This window comes from Zingiber officinale, chromosome 7B (genome assembly GCF_018446385.1).
Source record: "Zingiber officinale cultivar Zhangliang chromosome 7B, Zo_v1.1, whole genome shotgun sequence".
Classification (NCBI taxonomy): Eukaryota; Viridiplantae; Streptophyta; class Magnoliopsida; order Zingiberales; family Zingiberaceae; genus Zingiber; species Zingiber officinale.
This window is the reverse complement of record NC_055999.1, coordinates 112290054-112309925: the sequence shown is the minus strand read 5'-3', so window position 1 is coordinate 112309925 and position 19872 is coordinate 112290054. Positions and strand designations below refer to the sequence as shown.

Sequence of the window (19872 nt, the reverse complement as noted above, 5' to 3'; positions counted from 1 at the left end):
AGAGTGAGAGAGAGAGGCTGGCATAATTGTTAGGAGAGGTAAATTAGGAAGATTAGATATATTAATTAATACACCCTTTCATAATTACTACCACACTTTAGTCCATTCAAAAAGTTAAATGCTCCTTTTAGTAAATTGATATGGGTGTGCAAAGTATTAAACTAGGATAGATAGTTGATATCCTGCACGTCCACCACATCCACGACACCCATGGAATCATGGATGACTAAGTGGACTTTTAAGTGTCCAGATCACTTGCCAGGGTGATATCGCGCAACATGGATGTGAGAACTATCAAACACGTTAAAATAAATTTATATATAATTATATATTTATGTGCCATCTCTCAACTAAAATCTACTCTAAAATTAGGCACAAAATTTCTTTAGTAACCTCTTTAGATTTAGTTAGTGAGGAATGAAATTCGCGACGGAGACGAAAGAATCTCCCGATCGTTCGTTATTGGAGGCCCACATTCACATCGTAGGCCAACGGATAGCAGGTGTCCTCGCCGCCTGTGCTCCAAAGGAAGTGCGCGTAGTTGGCCCTGTGCACTGTGTTCTCCGGCTCCGCCTCGATCGCCCCTAAGAACGTCTCCTCCGCCGCCGACAAATCTTTCCTCGCCACCCACAGGAAGGTCGCGTACCGGCTCAGAGTTTCCGCGTCCCCAGGCGCCACCTTCATCGCCTTCAAGAAGGATTCCTCCGCCCTGTCAATTTTAAGTGTCAAATCGCGAGGTGACCAAATTAAGGCGAGAGCGGAGGCCTTGATCAGTTTAATGCCTACCTGTCGTGCTGCCGGAGGACGAGAAAGAGGAACTGAGCGAAGTTGGAGAGGAGGAGGGCGTTGTTGGGGTCCTGTGACAGTGCCTGCTCGTACATCATCTCCGTGTGCAGGAGGTTCGGTTGCTCTTCGGCCTGGAGCTCCACGGAGACAGGAGCCACCATGCTCCGCAACGTCTCCGGGTCCATGAGCGCCTCGTGCCTCGTCGTCGCTTGCAACTTGGCGAACTCCTCCAAAAACCTTTCCCACAACACCGTCACCTCCGACGCCGGTGTGGCCTCGCTCGGCACGCCCACGCCGCCTTCATCCTCGGGAAGAAAATTAGCCGGGTGCGAAGGTAACTCATGGTCCGAGCGTCCGTCGTCCGTGGAGCCCGCCGACGCCGGCCTTGGGTGCCCCCCACCGCCCCTTCCGATCGAGGCGAAGGGCTCGAGGGAGGAGCGATCCCGCAGATGGTCGTCTCCAAGTTCATCTTCCTCAACAATGTCGATGAGCGTTGTTGCGGTGGCGATGTTGAAGCAGTCCATGGAGTAGACGGTGAAGTTTGCGAGGAGGAGCATGACGGAAACCATGAGAGTGGGCGTGGCGTAGAAGATCTGCTGGAAGAGCCAGACGAAGGAGTGGTTCAGATTGCGGTGGAGGCGGGGGATGATTTCAGGGTGGTTCTCGCAGGGGAGCACCTCCCGAAGCTGTAGCGCGTAGGTCTGGAGCTCCTGGAGCATGAACACCATGGACGAGAAGGCGCGCTTCATGGAGCAGCAGGCGGTTTCGCCGGCCCCGCAGAACCATCCTTCGTCGAACCGCTTCTTGAGTTGGATGAATCTGAGGGACATGGGAATCCTCAAACCGTTGGCGTTCTTCTCCACGCACGCCGGCACGGTCAGGTTGGACCAGTACTCCGGTGGATGAGGCGGAAAGCGGGGCCACGGCGACGGGTGGAGCCATTGAGAATGCGCCGGCGACGAGGAATCCGGATGAAAGGGCAGCGGTGGCGGCGAATCGACGGAGGGAGAAGGCACCGGCTTTTTCTGGGCCGCGGTATAAAAGTAGGTTTTTTTCTCCCTTTCGAGCTCTTCTCTGCCGCCTTGCCCTTTTTCCATCCGGAGCTCGATGGCTAGATCCTCGATTCGGCGTATCAAGTCCTCGTCCTCGTCCTCGTCATCATCGGAGGGCTCGAAGCTAGCGCTGCAGACCCGGCGCAGAGGCTGCGAGCCGCCTTGCCTTCCTCTGGGTCGCAGGAGCTCCACCGAGCGGACCCGCAGGAGCCTGGGACCTGGGAAGGGCGAAGGGCGGACTAGGACATGGTCGCACCTACGGACCCCGGCGGTGCGGAAGGCCGGATTTGCCTGCGAAGGTGGCGATGGGGAAGGTCGGATGGGCGACACGTAGAAGTTACCGACGATCTGAAGGTCCATGAACGTGATGCTCCGAGACAACTGAAATCGTCGTCGGAAGAGGAGGAAAGGTGCGGGAGAAGCTGAATTAACGTGATGATGAGTTGGAAGGAAAGGGGAAAAGGCATAACGCGATGGATGATTCGGACGGAAAAGGCGAAAATGCATATAAATAAAGGACGCCGAAAAGGAGGGGCGGAGTAGTTAGGGTTTAGGTTACATCGCCGGGAAACTCGCTGGCGTTCCGAGTCTTCAGGATCTAAAATTGAATAAGGAAAAACAAAAAACTCAGTAAAATTAGCTAAATTGAATTGTTGAATCATTCTTTCGGTAAATAACAGAAACTATTTTTTTTCGTAAAAAAATAAATTATTTTATTCCTAATATATATATATATATATATATATATATATAGTTTCTAAAAAAAACTTTTTTTTTTTATGTTACCTAGTTTAATGCAATAGTATTATTATTTATACACTTTGATTTGTATAATAATAAGAAACTCTATTACTCATGAAATTTTTATAAAGTAATGATATAAAAACTACACTTATGAAAATTAAATTTTAGCATATGAATATGATTATAATAAAATTAACATGTTTGATGTAATGAGATTTATACATTTGTTTGCAATCTCAACGATTTGAAATCGATTAAATTTTTTTTAAAGATTGAACTTTATCATTAAAATTGAACCAATTTAACTAATATAAAATTAATTAATTCAGTTAATTATCGAATTAATTAATCAATTGATTTATAATATTATCAGCCGACTTATGTTGTGTACTTGAATTATCCGACTGATATTGTGTACTTGAATTATCAATTGAGTTGTGTGATTGTTACCCGAATCAGGTATATTAGTTTAGTAACTAATTGATGATAGTTCGGTTTCATCGATTTGTGATAATTTTGTCTGAAAATAGTGGAGATGGCGCGAGCAAAGGAAAGCGTTAGAGCAAGAATCAGGGAGAGAATCGTACTATAGCCGAGCAAAAAGTGGAGAAGAAAATAAATAGTAGAATCGATGAGTATGTCTGAATGCACTTGTAGTGACAACTTACCTGGCCAACGGAGATGATTCCTTTTTTTATACTAACCCTCAAAATCTCGATAATCATGAGGTATGAGGTGTTAGAGAATATATATCAAGTTATGGAATATGTATGATCATCCTTCAAGAAAGGTTCCATTATATGAATATGAACCGTTTTTGTAACTTCTGTATTAATGAGGTGGCTGAGAATGTTTAATGTTAGAATATGCCAAGTAACGCCAGATAATAGAAGTTGTACCGTCATCCTTAGACGAATGTTTTGTTTCGTGCATAACCTTGATGGTGGAATATTCCCTGTCAACCAATTGTTATTATCTGACAAGTTATTGTGATTCCTAGACAATATTGTCTCCTGGAGACGGTCTAACCGGCATGATAGCCGACCGGTTATATAATAGGAGACTGACAAGAGAAGTGGGGAACTAAGCTCCGAATGCCAAGCATGCTCCATGGCCGACCGATCGTACACAAAATGTCTTGGCGATGAGAAATAGAGAACCCTTCTAGGAAGTCAAGCCGACTCTTGGGTCGACCGGTTATATACTGAGTGTTGTATTGTAAGAGCGGGAAGTTAAGTCCCAACCAGCCATGTTTTATGTATTTTGGCACTGAGGTGTGGAGCACTAAATCCCGTAAATTTGATCGACTTTTGGGTCAATCGGCTATATACTGAGCTCCTTGATACTGGGAAGTTGAACGCTAAGGCCCTTAAGTCCGACCGGCGCTTAGGCCGACTGGCTTCATACTGAATGTCTTAGCATTGATGAGTGAGGAGCTGAGTCCCAGTGAGAGTGACTCATTTAGCTGCATATACTTTGACTCTGATTATCACCTCACCCTTGTTGGTGCAATATCCCTTAGGTCAAGGTTGACTGGTTTGACCAAGCTTGAGTCTTGGTCATAGTTTCGATGTTTGACAATACATGTAGACACATGGACAATGCAGGTGCAGTTGTTCATATGGGGAGATTTTGATCAGGAACTGATCAGTGTGAATGAAGAAGAGTCAAGTAGGTATACTTGACTGAAAGGAAACCCTGGTGAGTGAAGCCAGGTGAAAGCCTTAGTGAGTGAAGCTAGGCAGATGGAAATCCTAGTGAGTGAAGCCAGGTGAAAGTCCTAGTGAGTGAAGCTAGGCAGTATGGAAATCCTGGTGAGTGAAGCCAGGTGAAAGTCCTAGTGAGTGAAGCTAGGCAGATTAAAAACCCTAGTGAGTGAAGCTAGGTAAAAGTCCAAGTAGGTCAAGAGAGTAACCGGATACTTGGCATGAAAGAAAAGTCCAAGTGGGTCAAAGGGATTGACCGGACACTTGGTGAGAGAGTCCTAGCAGGTCAAGGGAGTGACTAGATGCTAGGCATGACGTACCAACAGGTTAAGGTTGACCGGATGTTGGTTTGGGAGGTTTGGGACTTGGTTTTGGGCAAAAACCAAGTGCTGGATCGATCAGTGGATCGATCCAGGATCTGGATCGATCAGTGGATCGATCCAGACCTGTCCCAGCGAACAGAAAGCTTCTGGATCGATCCAGAGGTCCCAATCGATCGATGGATCGATTGGGACGTTGTTGTTTCGCGCGGATCGATCCATGGATTTCTCCAGCGCTTCTCCATCAGGCGCTCTGGATCGATCCGTGGATCGATCCAAAGCCTCCCCGATCGATTGGGAATAATCGAATCGATCGGGATCCGACCGTTGCGTCGTATTTGAGCCGCAGGCGGGCGTTGTCTTCGGCATCTCTTCACCGATTCATTCCAGATCTTCACCAGTTCCTCCACAGCTCTTCTCAAGCTCGAGATCGCCAGTTCTTGAAGGTTCTTGGAGGCTCTTCCAAGTCAAGAGGTGGATCAAAGCAAGAAGAAGAAACTAGGGTTAGGGTTTGTGCACTCATTGTAAGCTTGTATTTCTTTACTACCCTTTCTTCTTCTTGTATTGAGTCTTGTAGGGTTTCTCCGCCCTTGGTAGTTACCATAAAGGAGTGTTATTCATAGTGGAGGGTGTGTGCGTTGGTGTGGATCCTTGGATTAGTCACCTCTTATGAGGTGGATACCAAGTAAACCAACCGTGTTAGCGTTGTGTGAGTGTTTCTGTATTTTCCGCTGCACATCTTCGAAGAAACAAGCAACGCCGACCACCAAGCGAAAGCGACGAGCTATTCACCCCCCTCTAGCTACTTTTGGTCCTAACAACCCTAACTTTGACCGTCATCTTACTTTGACTCTGACTATCACATCATATTGACCATCAATTCCATATTATCCTTGGGGGCATCCACTATATACTGAGCACCTTGTGTCAGTTAGAGCCCTAGAGCCAATCATTTGATGATTCTATGGACTCATTGTATCATATTCTTGTATATTAATAAAGGCATTTGGATTTTGGTTATTATACTTACTTGTATTGGTGCCAAATAAACTAAGTATAATAATGTCCTTCAGTAGATGGTTCTCACCTATATCAATCGGTTAGTTGAACCGATAGTGAGATGATATAGGGAACACTACTCTTAATCATTCCTAGTCGAGTATTAACATTCAGGGACAATGTTAATGCAATAAGACTAGCATGTAGGTCAACTCGATGACTTGATCTCACAAGTCATGGATATAGAGATATCAAGTTGACACATGGGTATACATTAGAGAATGTATACTGAATGACCCGCCATGAGAAAGTATCATAGATCGTTATATAAGTGTCATATACTTTCTCATGTGGCTATTAGTATGACTACTAGTCCTTAGACCTGAAGTCACCATAGATCCCTACATAAGGAGTTATGTACTTTGGTTTCGTCAAACGTCACCCGTAATTGGGTGGACTATAAAGGCGATTACTGGGTATATAACGAATTATGCAGAGGGATGTGAGTGATGTAGATGGGATCTATCCCTCCTATATGACGGGAGAGACATCGGTATTCTTGATAGAGTGAGACCACGAAGTGCATGGACATGCCCAAATGAGTCAATATGGGATATTGAGCTCATTTGATTTAGTGAGTCTACTTGGAGTTCAAGATTTAGATTGGTCAGAGGATGACACGGTCTATGCCTCACATTGATCAATCTAGATGTCTAGGATAGAAGGACACTCGTCATATATTGTGAAGAGTCACAATTAGTAGTCACAAGGTGATGTCGGATCTCGACATTCTTGTAACTTGGGTAGTAATGATGTGTTGCTAGATACCGCTCATTACTTATGCTCCTAAATGGGTTTAGGGCATTGCCAACGTTACAAGAACCTATAGGGTCACACACTAAGGACAATTAGATGGAGATTTGGTTCATATGATGAACCAAGAGGATTAGATTCATTTGATGAATCAAATTGGATTAAGAGTAATCCTAATTGGGCTAACTTGAGTTGGACTCAAGTTGATTCATATATTCAATGAGTCTAATTTAGATTATGACTCATTAAATCAACTTAATTTAATGAATTAGATTCATTATATTAAGTTGACTTGAATCAAATGGTTAGATTAGATCAACCATGGAAGAGATTTGGTCAAGTTTGACTTGACTTGAGAGGAAGATTAAAAGTCAAGTTTAACTTGACTTTATGCCACCTCATTGGTGAGTTGGCATTGATGTGGACCAATGATGATGCACCACATCATCATGGTTGCCACCTCATGGGAGTTACTAGTGAGTGCCACCTCATGGAGGTTACATTCCTTCTTTGATGACAACTTAATGCATTAATGAGGGGGTTACATTTGGGAAATGTGGCCGGCCACAATTTGAATGAATATGGATTCATTTTCATTCAAGTGTGCATTATTCTTCCTTCTTCCTCTTGAAGCTCTCCCTCTCCCTCTCCTCCTTGCTTGGCCGAATCTTACCAAGGTGCTAGCACACCTTTGTGTGAGGTTTTCTCCACCTTCGTGTTCGTGTGGATACTTCTAGAGGACCGACGCTTGACGGTCTAGAGATCCGGCAATTCCTTGGACGAGCGGGAACGCGAAAGGGCACGCTTCAAGGTATATTTCTTAACACATAGATCTAGGAGTAGATCTAGATATTTAAAACTCGTACTTGTAATTTTCGTTCGGTTTTCCTTGCATGGATCTACGGCTTTGGGTGATTCGGGGTTTCCGCGACGCGAAAAGCGATTTTCGCGGCCCGAAAAACCCAGCACCTTGATACTGAAAAGTGGAATGCTAAGGCCCTTAAGTCCAACCAACTCTTGGATCGATCGACTTCATATTGAATGTCTAAACGTTAAGGAGTGAGGAGCTGAGTTCTAATGAGAATGACTCATTAAACTACATATATTTTTATTCTTATTACCATCTCATCCTGACTTTGACTGTTATTATATCTTTATTTTAACTGTCATATTATTTTGACCATCACTTTCATATTACCCTTGAGGTTACCCGTCGCACACTATATCATGTTAATTTTAAAATGGAAATCAAACTAAATAAATTGAAAAAGAATTAATATTTTAAAAAATATAAATTAACCAAGTCGAACTTTTAAATTTGATCAATTAATCGATTACGTTTAACTGATTTTTGCTCACTCTTACTCGCTGATGTTAATTACCTGAGTCTACTGGACCAAAACTTGACTGTGCCAGAACCAAACAACAATATAAGCAAAAATAAAAACTCAATAAAATAAGCTAAATTGAATCATTCTTTTCGTGTATAGCAGAACTATTTTTCTGGTTAAAAAATGATTTTATTTCTAATATATATGTGTATATATAGTTTAAAAAAAAACTTTTTTATTTTAACTAGTTTAATGTAATAGTAGTATTATTATTTATCAATAAACTTTGATTTGTATAATAATAAGAAACTCCATTTACTCATGAAATTTTAAAGTAATGATATAAAAACTACATTTCATGAAAATTAAATTTTAGCATATGTGATCCGGCGGTAAGGACGGGGGACCCCCTCTGGAGGGGAGTCAATGCCACGTGTAGGTCAAAAGTCAAAATGGTCAGCATGAAATCCGGCCGATCGGAGAAGGGGTGGGTCGACCGGCCGAACGGATCCGAGCGGAATCAAAGACAACCCGACGGGGAGTCGGGTTTCCGACGGGGAGTCGGGTTTCCGACGCTCATGGTGAACAGGGTCGCCGGGCCGAGCGTGTAGCCCGCTCGGCTGAGGCGTAGAGCAGCAATGCTGTGAAGGAGCAGTCTCAGCCGAGCACGCGATGGAGTGGAATCTTCCCGGTCGGACCGATACCTACGCCCGGTCGGACCGATGCCTACCGAGCGGATGGACGCTCGGCTCGGGGAAAAAAGAGACAAGGACAAGGGGTCATTGGGGAACATCTTTTGACAACAGACATGTTCGACGACCAGGCCATACGTAGAATCCTACGACGGAAGGTTCTGCTGTCCCATCAGAGAGGTGCTCAGACTGTAGCAGTATGGTGTCAGGCATGCTCCTCTGGTAAGCCCATATTGAGGTATGGTAAAGGACACGTGTACGCCTCGACAGATGTGCATAAGCCTCCCTAGAGCTCTATATAAGAGCCCATAAACTTCGCCAGAGGTACGCAGTCTATCATCTTTGGAGCCACTTAATCGTTTTCCTCTTGCCTGACTTGAGCGTCGGAGGGGCGTCGCCGGGAAACTCCTCCCTGCCCGACTTCCTTGCAGGTTCGCCAAAGATTTGTGCAGCTGGTTGGAGATAGAGGAGAGTGCCACGTCCTCAGCGTCTATCGACTCAGCGTTCGGACAGGATCAAATTGGCGCCGTCTGTGGGAACGCACCTGAATCCGAGCGGAAGAGATGGACGAAGCTGGACGACCTCACAACGTGATGCTCTCCCCGGAGGAGCTCGACACTCTAATCGAGGCAAGAGAAGCTAAGCTAGTGGAGCAACAGAAATAGAAGGCGCAAGCTGAGCGACCAGAGCAACAAGCGACGTCAGCGTCAGGAGGCCGAGCGGCAGCAGAATGGGGCCGAGATAAGGATCCGATCGGCATCCAAGGAGAAGCACCGCCTGCCCCGATTCTATTTCACCGGGCCCTATTCCGTACGCCTCCTGAAGTCGTACCAGCTAACCTTGATCGAGGATCTTCATCCGACGAGGCGCCCAGGCGAGACTACAGAAAAGACAAGGCTCCCCGATCGGACGCCTCCCCTAAGCGGATCAACCGGCAGTTTTCAGAGGCCATCCTGCGGGACCCTCTGCCAAAGCATTATGTGTCCCCGGCGATCGGGGAATACAACGGAACCACCAACCCGGACAACCATCTAGGTAAGTTTGACAACATAGCCACCCTACATCAATACACAGATAGAGTGAAATGTCGGGTGTTCCTTACTACCCTCTCGGGATCGGCGCAACGATGGTTTCGGAGACTGCCGGACGGATCCATCACCAGCTTTAAAGAGTTCCGCGTTGCCTTTCTCCATCATTTTGCGAGCAGTTGGCATTACCAGAAGACCAGAGTTAGTCTATTTGCCATCAAGCAAGAGCCCAGAGAATCGCTCCGAGCTTACATCCAACGATTCAACCGGGTGGCCATGGATATTCCAACGGCCACCTCAGAAACAATGATGAATGCGTTCACGCAGGGCCTTGTGGACGGTGACTTCTTCCGTTCACTAATTCGAAAGCCACCCCGAGACTATAATCATATGCTACACCGGGCCAATGAGTACATTAATGTGGAGGAAGCTCAGGCGGCCCGAAGAAAAGAAGCTCCAACTAAAAGGCTAGCCCCTGCCGAGCGGAAGCCGCTCATTGGCCACCAGCCGCCCAGAGGACCGCAAGCCGAAGCAGTCCGCCCTCACCACGCAAGGTCCCACGCCATCCAAGAGGTAACCGCCGAGTGGCCCAAACCAAAGAAGAAGGTATGAACCCCCATGTTTTGCTCGTTCCATCGAACCGACACGCATAACACACGAGATTGCCGAAGCCTTCCCCTGATCGCCCACCCCGCTCCCCGAAGTGGCCGCCGTCGATCGCCATCATCCGACAGGCGACAGCGACACCATGAAATCGGTAGGCGAATATCCAGAAAGTCTCCCGAGCGGCATCATCCTCAGGGGCACGAGGACAACCCCCGGGTATCTAAGGAGCGGCCTAGGTCGTCCGCACGGGAGGAAGAAAATAGAAGCAACACGTCCCAGGGCGAAATCAACATCATCGCTGGCGGACCGACCGGAGGTGACTCCAACAAAGCAAGGAAGGCGAGTGTCAGGCAGCTCGAGATTCATGCGGTCGGCTGCAGTCAAGAACGGGCGAGCGGGCCCGAAATCAGCTCGGGCCCAGGGACCTTGAGGGAGTCGAAGTGTCACATGACGACGCCCTGATCATCAAAGCGGTAATAGCTAATTATACTATTCACCGTATTTTTATTGATACAGGCAGCTCGGTCAACATTATATTTAAAAAGGCTTTCGACCAATTGCAAATTGATCGAGCTGAGTTGCTGCCCATGGCAACCCCCCTCTACGGGTTTACGGGCAATGAAGTTCTACCGGTCGGATAGGTCCGACTGGCTATTTCACTGGGAGAAGAGCTGCTCAGAAGGACACGGACTGCCAACTTCGTCGTGGTCGACTCTCCCTCAGCATACAATGTTATCCTGGGGCGACCAGCGCTCAGTGAGTTCCGAGCGGCCGTCTCTACTTTCTACCAGAAAATTAAGTTTCCGGTTGAAGATAAAGTTGGAGAAGTGCGAGGAGACCAGCTGGCGGCTCGGCGATGTTACGTCGAAATGGTCCGAGCCGAAGCTAATTCCGCGCGGAAGATGCCACGGATCGAGGTGAACGCCATAACCGAAAAATCACCCTCTTTGGTTTATGAAGAGAAAGAGGAGGTGCAGATCCACCCGACCCGACCGGAGGCCACCACATTCATTGCGGCCGATCTGGAGGCCAACCAGAAAAAGGAGGTGATCAAATGTCTCCAGAGAAATTGCGACGTCTTCGTTTGGTCGACGCATGAGCTGCCGGGAATTTCGCCAAATATAGCACGGCATGAGCTTCACGTCCGACTGGACGCTCGGCCGGTGAAGCAAAGGAAGAGGGACTTTAGCGCCGAACAAAACGCCATCATCCGAGCGGAGGTCGAAAAGCTCCTGGAGGCCGGCCATATAAGGGAGGTCCAGTTCCCGAGCTGGCTCGCGAATGTAGTGCTAGTCTCCAAGTCGGGCAACAAGTGGAGGGTTTGCATCAATTTCCGGGATCTCAACAAAGCATGCCTAAAGGATTTCTGCCCTCTGCCCCGGATTGATCAACTGGTGGATTCCACAGCCGGGTGCGAGCTGATATGCATGCTGGACGCTTATTAGGGCTACCATCAGGTGCCGCTCGCCCGAGAAGATCAAGAGAAGGTCAGCTTCGTCACAGCCGACGACACTTACTGTTACAATGTAATGTCGTTCGGACTGAAGAACGCGGGAGCAACTTACCAGCGCTTGATGAACAAAGTATTCAAGGAGCAGATCGGACGTAATTTAGAAGTATACGTGGATGATATTCTCATTAAATCCGTCTGAGCGGCTGATCTTTTTACGGACATGGAGGAGACCTTCCGAACGATGAAGAAGTATGGAGTCAAGCTGAACCCTCATAAATGTTTGTTCGGAGCAAAAGGCGGGCGTTTCTTGGGCTATATAGTGACCGAGCGGGGCATAGAGGCAAATCCCAGCAAGGTAAAAGCGTTGCAAGATATTCTTCCGGAAAATTCTCAAAACTATTTTAGAGTTATTCTAAGATTTTTCTGGAATTTTTAGATATTTTTCCGGAATTTTCCGAGTATCGGAAGTAGCAAAAATAATTAGAACCGTAAAATAGCTTAGGCGGGAATCGAACCCGAGACCTATGGTTTACAGATAAGATTAGTAACCGGTGAACCCAGCAGGGCCGTGCTGAAAGAAAGGAGAACCAAATATATTTATATTAGAGTTGGGTTCAGTAAACCACTTAATATAAATAATAAACTTAAGTTGGAGTTGGGTTATTATTATTTTGGTTCGGCACCTTCTCCTCTCAAACCCTCACGCCGGCGCCCCTCTTCTTCTCCTCTTCCTCACGCACGGCACACCAAGCCCAAGGTCCATCGGTTCACCTTCCGGCGACGACTCCAACACGAAAGAGGTTCTTCTCCGCGAGAGGAACGCGAAGACGTGATCGGATCGTCGAGAGGATCATCTCCACCGGAACTCTAGCGAATAGAATCGTAAGAAATTACGATCAAGAGGTAAGAAACCCCTCACCTGCAGTATAATAGCTTTCGTTTGATTGCATACTGTTAGATTTAGCTATATGCAGGTTTTTCGGCACATAGGGTGTGTTTTAACCCTCCTCGAGGATTTAGGGATCTAGTTGAACACCTCTAGACGGGCCGGACACGTTGTTCCCCTTTAGTTGGAGATTCTAGACGTTGTCGGGTGCCTAGAGGTGATCTCCCTATTAGAGGAGAGAGTTGGAGCACACCAAGTGTTCGGTAAAATGTTAGTGTAGCTAAATACCACCTCAGTTATGTTTAAAAGCTCAGTTAAATGCATTAGAGGCATTTAAACCAGCACATTAGTTTAGTTCAGTTTTATGGGACTACGGTCCAATGGGTGGGCTCCCACAGTCGCCTCTAGGTTCAGATAACCTAGCTCTAGGTTCAGATAACCTAGAAACAGCATGTTATATCAGTTAGCTATAGATATCAGTATTTTATTTTCAGTGGCACTGTACTGGATTAGATATCCATTGGGTTGGACTCCCACAGTTGTCCCTAGGTTCAGATAGCCTAGACAACCCTGCTAAATTCGGGACTTGCAACCCCGGGTCTAGTAGGGATGCGCGCACAACAAGTACAGTTGCCGGGCCCAACAACATGTTTAGTATTTTCACCTATTATGTATTAGATTTCAAAAACTCAAAATCAATTATGCTAGTTGAGTTTGTTTCCAGTTACAGATCTAGTTTTAGTTAGTTTAGCTATATTCAGTTCAGTGTTTATTTGGTTGCTTTGCCATGATTCAGTGCTTATGCCATGCTTATATGTTATGCCATGATTGTATGCTTATATGCCATGCCATGCTCAGTTTATTCATACATTCAGTATTTAAACAGCATGATTTCAAAGCATATTTGCATTGTCGCATGTTTTTGTGAGGTAGATGGTTTCTTACTAAGCTTTTTGGCTTACAGATACTATTTTCCTTATACTGCAGATACAGGAAAAAGGAAAATGGACTAGCAGAGGAAGCTGGAGGGCAATGCAAAGATGGTGGGTGTGTATGGAACTGGAATCAAAGGTCCTTAGGGGACGTAGCAAATTGAGCATTGGACTCTTTAGCATTTACTTTAGCAGTTTAGTTATTGGTTTGGGTTTTCATGTTCTAGGCACTTTTAGTTGTGTGTTGTCACGAATTCCTAAACTATGCCCTATGTTAAGTTAGATTACTAGTTTATGTCGTTAAAATGTTATTACATGTTGTTAGAATAGTTTATGATGCATTAGTTAGATGTTATGTGGGGTTTCGGCACGCCAAAGTATTGGAAATCAGAGTTCCCCGGGTGAAATCAGACTCTGATCGGTCTCCCAACCGATCAGGGCTTGGCGGTGTCACTGGATTGGTCGGCCGACCGATCCAGCCAGATACAGTATGCTACTGTATCCTCCTGGATCGGTCAGCCGACCGATCCAGTACAACACAGTAGCGAGTCCCCGGTTTCCAGGTTCCTGGATCGGTCAGCCGACCGATCCAGACATACCTGGATCGGTCGTGCCGACCGATCAGGACACTCCTAGATCGGTCGGTAGACCGATCCAGCTGGGGACAGAAGCGATGCAGCTTCGGGATCGGACAGCCGACCGATCCAGGGTCTTGTGACCGTACCAGTGTCAGCAGATCGGTCTGTGGATCGGTCCGGAGGATGTTACCAGTGGTAAATACCTCCCCTAGCAAGTGTACAACTCTTAGGTACACCCAGAGCATTAAGTTTTGATCAGTTTAGTAGAAAAATTTTAATTAGCCCAGTCTTCCGCACAGCATAGTTTAGCAATAACTGTAGCGATTCGCCTTACAGCCTAGTAGTAGAAGGCGGGTCGTTACAAGGAGCAGATCGGACGTAATTTAGAAGTATACGTGGATGATATTCTCATTAAATCCGTCCGAGCGGCTGATCTTTTTACGGACATGGAGGAGACCTTCCGAACGATGAAGAAGTATGGAGTCAAGCTGAACCCTCATAAATGTTTGTTCGGAGCAAAAGGCTGGCGTTTCTTGGGCTATATAGTGACCGAGCGGGGCATAGAGGCAAATCCCAACAAGGTAAAAGCGTTGCAAGATATGCCGCCCCCAAAAAATCTGAGGAAAGTACAGCGCTTGACCGGGCGGATAACTGCATTGTCAATATTCATCTCTAAGACTGCCGACCGGAGTCTCCCTTTTTTCAAGATCCTACGCAAAACTACTAAGTTTCATTGGGATGAGGAATGCGATCGGGCGTTTGAGAAGCTGAAGACATACCTGAACTCCTTGCCCGTGCTAGCCAAGCCAGCTGTGGGTGAGCCGCTCTGTATTTATTTATCTTCAACCGAGCAGGCAGTAGGCTCGGCATTAGTGAGGACGAGCGGTGAAGAACAACCCGTGTACTTCTTGAGCCATGTTCTAAAAGATGCTGAATCTCGCTACACTAGGCTCGAGAAGTTGGCTTTTGCTTTGGTCCTCGCCGCTCGGAGACTTCGTCCTTATTTCCTAGCACATAAAATCATCGTCAGGACAAATAGCCCATTGGGAAGAGTGCTGCTGAACCCAGAAGCGTCCGGACGGCTCATCAAATGGACAACAGAGTTAAGTGAATTTGACATTCAGTATCAACCTCGTTAGGCTAAAGGGCGCAGTCCTTAGCAGATTTTGTTACCGAAGTGCAAAATCCCGAACCCGAAGCTATGTGAAAAATATTTGTGGATGGATCGTCCACTCGGCTCGGGAGCGGGATTGGTGTGCTATTGCTCTCTCCCCAAGAAGAACGGATGCACTTATCCGTCCGGCTGGACTACAAAGCCACAAATAATGAAGCGGAGTATGAGGCCCTCATAGCCGGCTTGCAGGCAGCCCGGCATGTAGGAGCCGGTCGGGTGACAATCCATTCAGACTCTCAGCTGGCCGCCCAGCAGCTCTCGGGCACTTTTGAGATTAACAACGCTCGGCTCAAGCTCTACACTGAGGCGTTCAAAAAGCTCAAGACCCACTTCAGAGAAGTCATTATCCAGAAGATACCCCGAACAGAGAACCAGGCGGCAGATGAGTTGGCCAAGCTCGCAAGTTTAATATCACCGGTCGTCATCCAGCAGCCAATTGAGCAAGTATCCTTGGTGGCGCACATTGACCGGATGGAGGGCCTCGCATTCCCGAGCGATTGGAGGACAACCATCAGGGAGTTTCTGCGCTCGGGTACGACACCGTCCGATCGGGAGGAAGCCCAGCTATTGAGGAGGAGAGCCGGCCGGTTCACACTCGTTGGAGACCAACTCTACAAGAAGGCTTTCTCTCGCCCACTTTTGAAATGTGTGAGCTCGGAGAACGCGGAGTACATCCTCCAGGAAGTGCACCAAGGATCGTGCGAAGAACATCCGAGCGGGCGATCGCTGGCTAGGAAGATCCTGCTGGCCGGGTACTTCTGGCCAACACTGCAAGCAGACGCCACTCGGACCGTCGCGACATGCCTCTCCTGCCAGAAGTACCACAACGTCTCCCGCCGACCGGCGAAGGAGATGAAAGCATCTACAGTATCCTGTCCGTTCGATCAGTGGGGAATGGATATCGTAGGTCCGTTCCCTATGGCGACCGGTCAGCGGAAGTTTCTTCTAGTAGCGGTCGATTACTTTTCCAAATGGGTGGAGGCCGAGCCACTGGCCAAGATTACCAAGCAGATGGTCAAAAAGTTTATCTGGCAGCATATAATCTGTCGGTTCGGCATTCCTCGCCGGCTCATATCTGATAACGGGCGACAGTTCGTCGGGAAGCAGCTCGAAGAATGGTGCAAAAGTTATGGCATCGAACAACACTTTACTTCCGTGGCGTATCCCCAAAGCAATGGTCAAGCCGAAGTAGCCAACCGGGAAATTCTTCGCATTCTTCGGGTTCGGCTCGACCATATGGGAGGAAGCTGGGTGGACGAGCTGCTGGGCATCCTATGGGTTATCCGCACGACCCCAAAGGAGGGAACGGGCGCCACGCCATTCCATTTAGTGTACGGCGGCGAAGCAGTTATCCCAGTTGAAGTCGGCATAGAGTCCGTCCGGATCCAGAACTATGATGATGACAATGCCGAGCGGAGGAAGATGGAGTTGGACTTGATCGACGAAGAGCGAGCCAAGGCGTCCGTCCAGCTGATGGCGTACCAGCAGAGAATGAAGCAGAACTACAATCGGCGCGTGATCCCTAGAGCATTCCAGGTTGGCGACCTAGTGTGGAAGAAAGTAAAGTCGGTCGGGGACGTTGGCAAGCTGGAGGCTCCTTGGGCAGGTCCCTTCAAAGTCATCGAAAGGCTCCGCTCGGGTGCCTATTATCTGGAGGATGAAGACGGACGACAACTGGACCGACCATGGAGCGCGAACCACCTCCAGCCTTACCGGGAGGGGTGAAAGGTGCGCCAATGTAATGTATGCTGTATACTTTCCGTTCGGCTGTATACTTGAAATGTAGGAGTAAAAAATCAGAAAATTAGCGCAAGTATAGGGCATCGTCAGCCGAATCGGAAGACCGTCGAGCTCTGACGTTAAATATTGAGAGTCGTCCTGGCGACTATAAACCCTCCGGCCGGAAGACCGTCGAGTTCCGACGTTAAATATCGAGAGTCGGACCGGCGACTATAAATCCTCTGGCCGGAAGACCGTCGAGCTCCGACGTTAAATATCGAGAGTCGGACCGGTGACTATAAATCCTCCGGCCGGAACACCGTCGAGCTCCGACGTTAAATATTGAGAGTCGGACCGGCGACTATAAATCCTCCGGCCGGAAGACCGTCGAGCTCCGACGTTAAATATCGAGAATCAAACAGACGACTATAAATCCTCCGGCCGGAAGACCGTCGAGCTCCGACGTTAAATATCGAGAGTCGTACCGGTGACTATAAACCCTCCGGCCGGAAGACCGTCGAGCTCCGACGTTAAATATCGAGAGTCGTACCGGCGACTATAAATCCTCCGGCCAGAAGACCGTCGAGCTCCGACGTTAAATATCGAGAGTCGGACCGGTGACTATAAATCCTCCGGCCGGAAGACCGTCAAGCTCCGACGTTAAATATCGAGAGTCGGACCGGCGACTATAAATCCTCCGGCCGGAAGACCGTCGAGCTCCGACGTTAAATATCGAGAGTCGGACCGGCGACTATAAATCCTCCGGCCGGAAGACCGTCGAGCTCCGACGTTAAATATCGAGAGTCGGACCGGCGACTATAAATCCTCCGGTCGGAAGACCGTCGAGTTCCGACGTTAAATATCGAGAGTCGGACCGGCGACTATAAATCCTCCGGCCAGAAGACCGTCGAGCTCCGACGTTAAATATCGAGAGTCGTACCGGCGACTATAAACCCTCCGGCCGGAAGACCGTCGAGCTCCGAGGTTAAATATCGAGAGTCATACCAGCGACTATAAACCCTCCGGCCGGAAGACCGTCGAGCTCCGACGTTAAATATCGAGAGTCATACCGGCGACTATAAACCCTCCGGCCGGAAGACCGTCGAGCTCCGACGTTAAATATCGAGAGTCGGACTGGCGACTATAAACCCTCTGGCCGGAAGACTGTCGAGCTCCGATGTTAAATATCGAGAGTCGTACCGGCGACTATAAACCCTCCGGCCGGAAGACCGTCGAGCTCCGATGCTAAATATCGAGAGTCATACCGGCGACTATAAACCCTCCGGCCGGAAGACCGTCGAGCTCCGACGTTAAATATCGAGAGTCGGACCGGCGACTATAAACCCTCTGGCCGGAAGACTGTCGAGCTCCGACGTTAAATATCGAGAGTCGGACCGGCGACTATAAACCCTCCGCCCGGAACAAAAGACGTTTGAAGATAAGCAGCAAGTGAAAGTAGTGACAAGTCGTATGTCACCTACGCCCGCTCGGGAGGCCTAGTTGGCCAAGTTGTGTGTCATAGGCTCAGACCAATCACCCACAAGCATGCAAAGTAAAAATGAAGTTGCACAAAGATAAGTTTTTAATTGAAATTAGAGAAATTAAGGCTGAGCAGCCGAATTACAAAAAAGGAAGTTTTTGGCCGAACGACCGGATTACATAAGGACTTCTACTCCAAAAAATCATAAAGGTCCTTAGGGATGTTGCTGAGGAGCGCCGCATAGTCTTGGGCCGGGATGCTGGCGGAGTCAGGGAGCTGACCCTTGGACTTCAGATAGTCCGTCGTGACGGTGATGACGAGCTCAAAAGAAGTATACATCCGCTCGCATACTTTTTCTGAAAATTCGGTCGAGCGGATGTGCTTCAACCTCAGGGCTGCGACTCGGCCGGGTTCCGCCTCTTGATATTCCCTGAAGGCAACTTGAGAAGCTTCGAGAGACTCCTGCAAAGTCTTCAGGTCATCCTTATATTTAATCGCCTCGGCCGAGCGGCTCACCTTCTCGTCGTCCAGCTGCTCCATCAGCTCTTTAACTCGTTGCTCCAGACCCCGAGCCTCGACGTTCTTCTTCTCCAGATCAGCGATAGCCGTTTTCTTCCGCTCGGTTGCCAGGCTTATTTTGCGGTCCAGTGATTTGACCTGTCGTTCGAGTTCGGCCAGAGTATGGGCCTGGCCGGCCGTCTTCTTCTGCTCAGCCGCCAACATATCTTGGGTCTTTTTGAGCTCTTTCTGCAGCTCGGCATATGATGGACCCTGGGAAGGCGCGCCGCCCGAAGCCTTCAACTTCTTTATCTCTTCTTCCGCCATAGCCAAGCGGTTGGAGACAACGATCTCCTCCACCTATCTCTGGCATGAGCAGGAATATTAACAGCCGATCGGAATTACGACATAAAAAACTTCGAAAGAAAACACACTTACCCCAGTGGCCTGCTGCATATGGCTATTGGCCAAGTTGCCGAGCGGAATCAAGGCCACCCGAGCCCTAGCATCGGCCCACATCTCGGCTAGGGGTCCCTTCATAGTAATCATGTGCTCAGGCACAGTTGGCCGAGCGGACTCAGCCATAAGCTCCTCGGTGGGGAGATGCAGCGTGGCCCTGATGGTACAGTGCCGACCGGGAGTCGTCTGAGCGGAAGTTGGGGAAGGATCAGAGGCTGGTGCAGAAAACTAGGACAAAATGGCCGAGTGCTGGACTCGGCGGGGAGAAGGCGGAAGGGCGCTGACAGGTACAACCTCGAGGGGGTCCGCGGGCGTGTCCAGTTGGGATGGGGTTCGATATGACGAGATCGCTTCCACCTCTGGGGCTTTGCCGCGAGAATCGGCTGTGGTCCGTTCGGGCGGTTGGACCGCAGAAGTGGTCGATCAAAGTGGTGTCTCCGTTCGGTGCCTCTTTTGTCGAAGAGGGCGCTCTTCCTCCTGAGCGGAGCCTTCCTCCCGGACGGAAGGTCCTCGGCCAGAAGTTACGCCAACCGCTGGCTCCGGGAGAGAGGCTTAAGCGACCGACTCCTCGTGGGTCTCGCTCTCCCCTTCGTGTGAGCCGACCGGAGCAATGCCC

At 48.4% G+C, this 19872-nt stretch overlaps 1 protein-coding gene across 1 annotated transcript; it reads right to left on the bottom strand.

Moving 5' to 3' along the window:
- Nucleotides 1-287: 287 nt before the first annotated feature.
- On the bottom strand, nt 288-2461 carry LOC122006940. Its single transcript, XM_042562649.1, has 2 exons — nt 787-2461; nt 288-709 (listed from the first exon to the last, which is right to left on the bottom strand). Exons 1-2 carry the CDS (start codon nt 2343-2345, stop codon nt 460-462), a joined length of 1809 nt encoding a protein of 602 aa, XP_042418583.1. The 5' UTR covers nt 2346-2461; the 3' UTR covers nt 288-459.
- Nucleotides 2462-19872: the final 17411 nt, after the last annotated feature.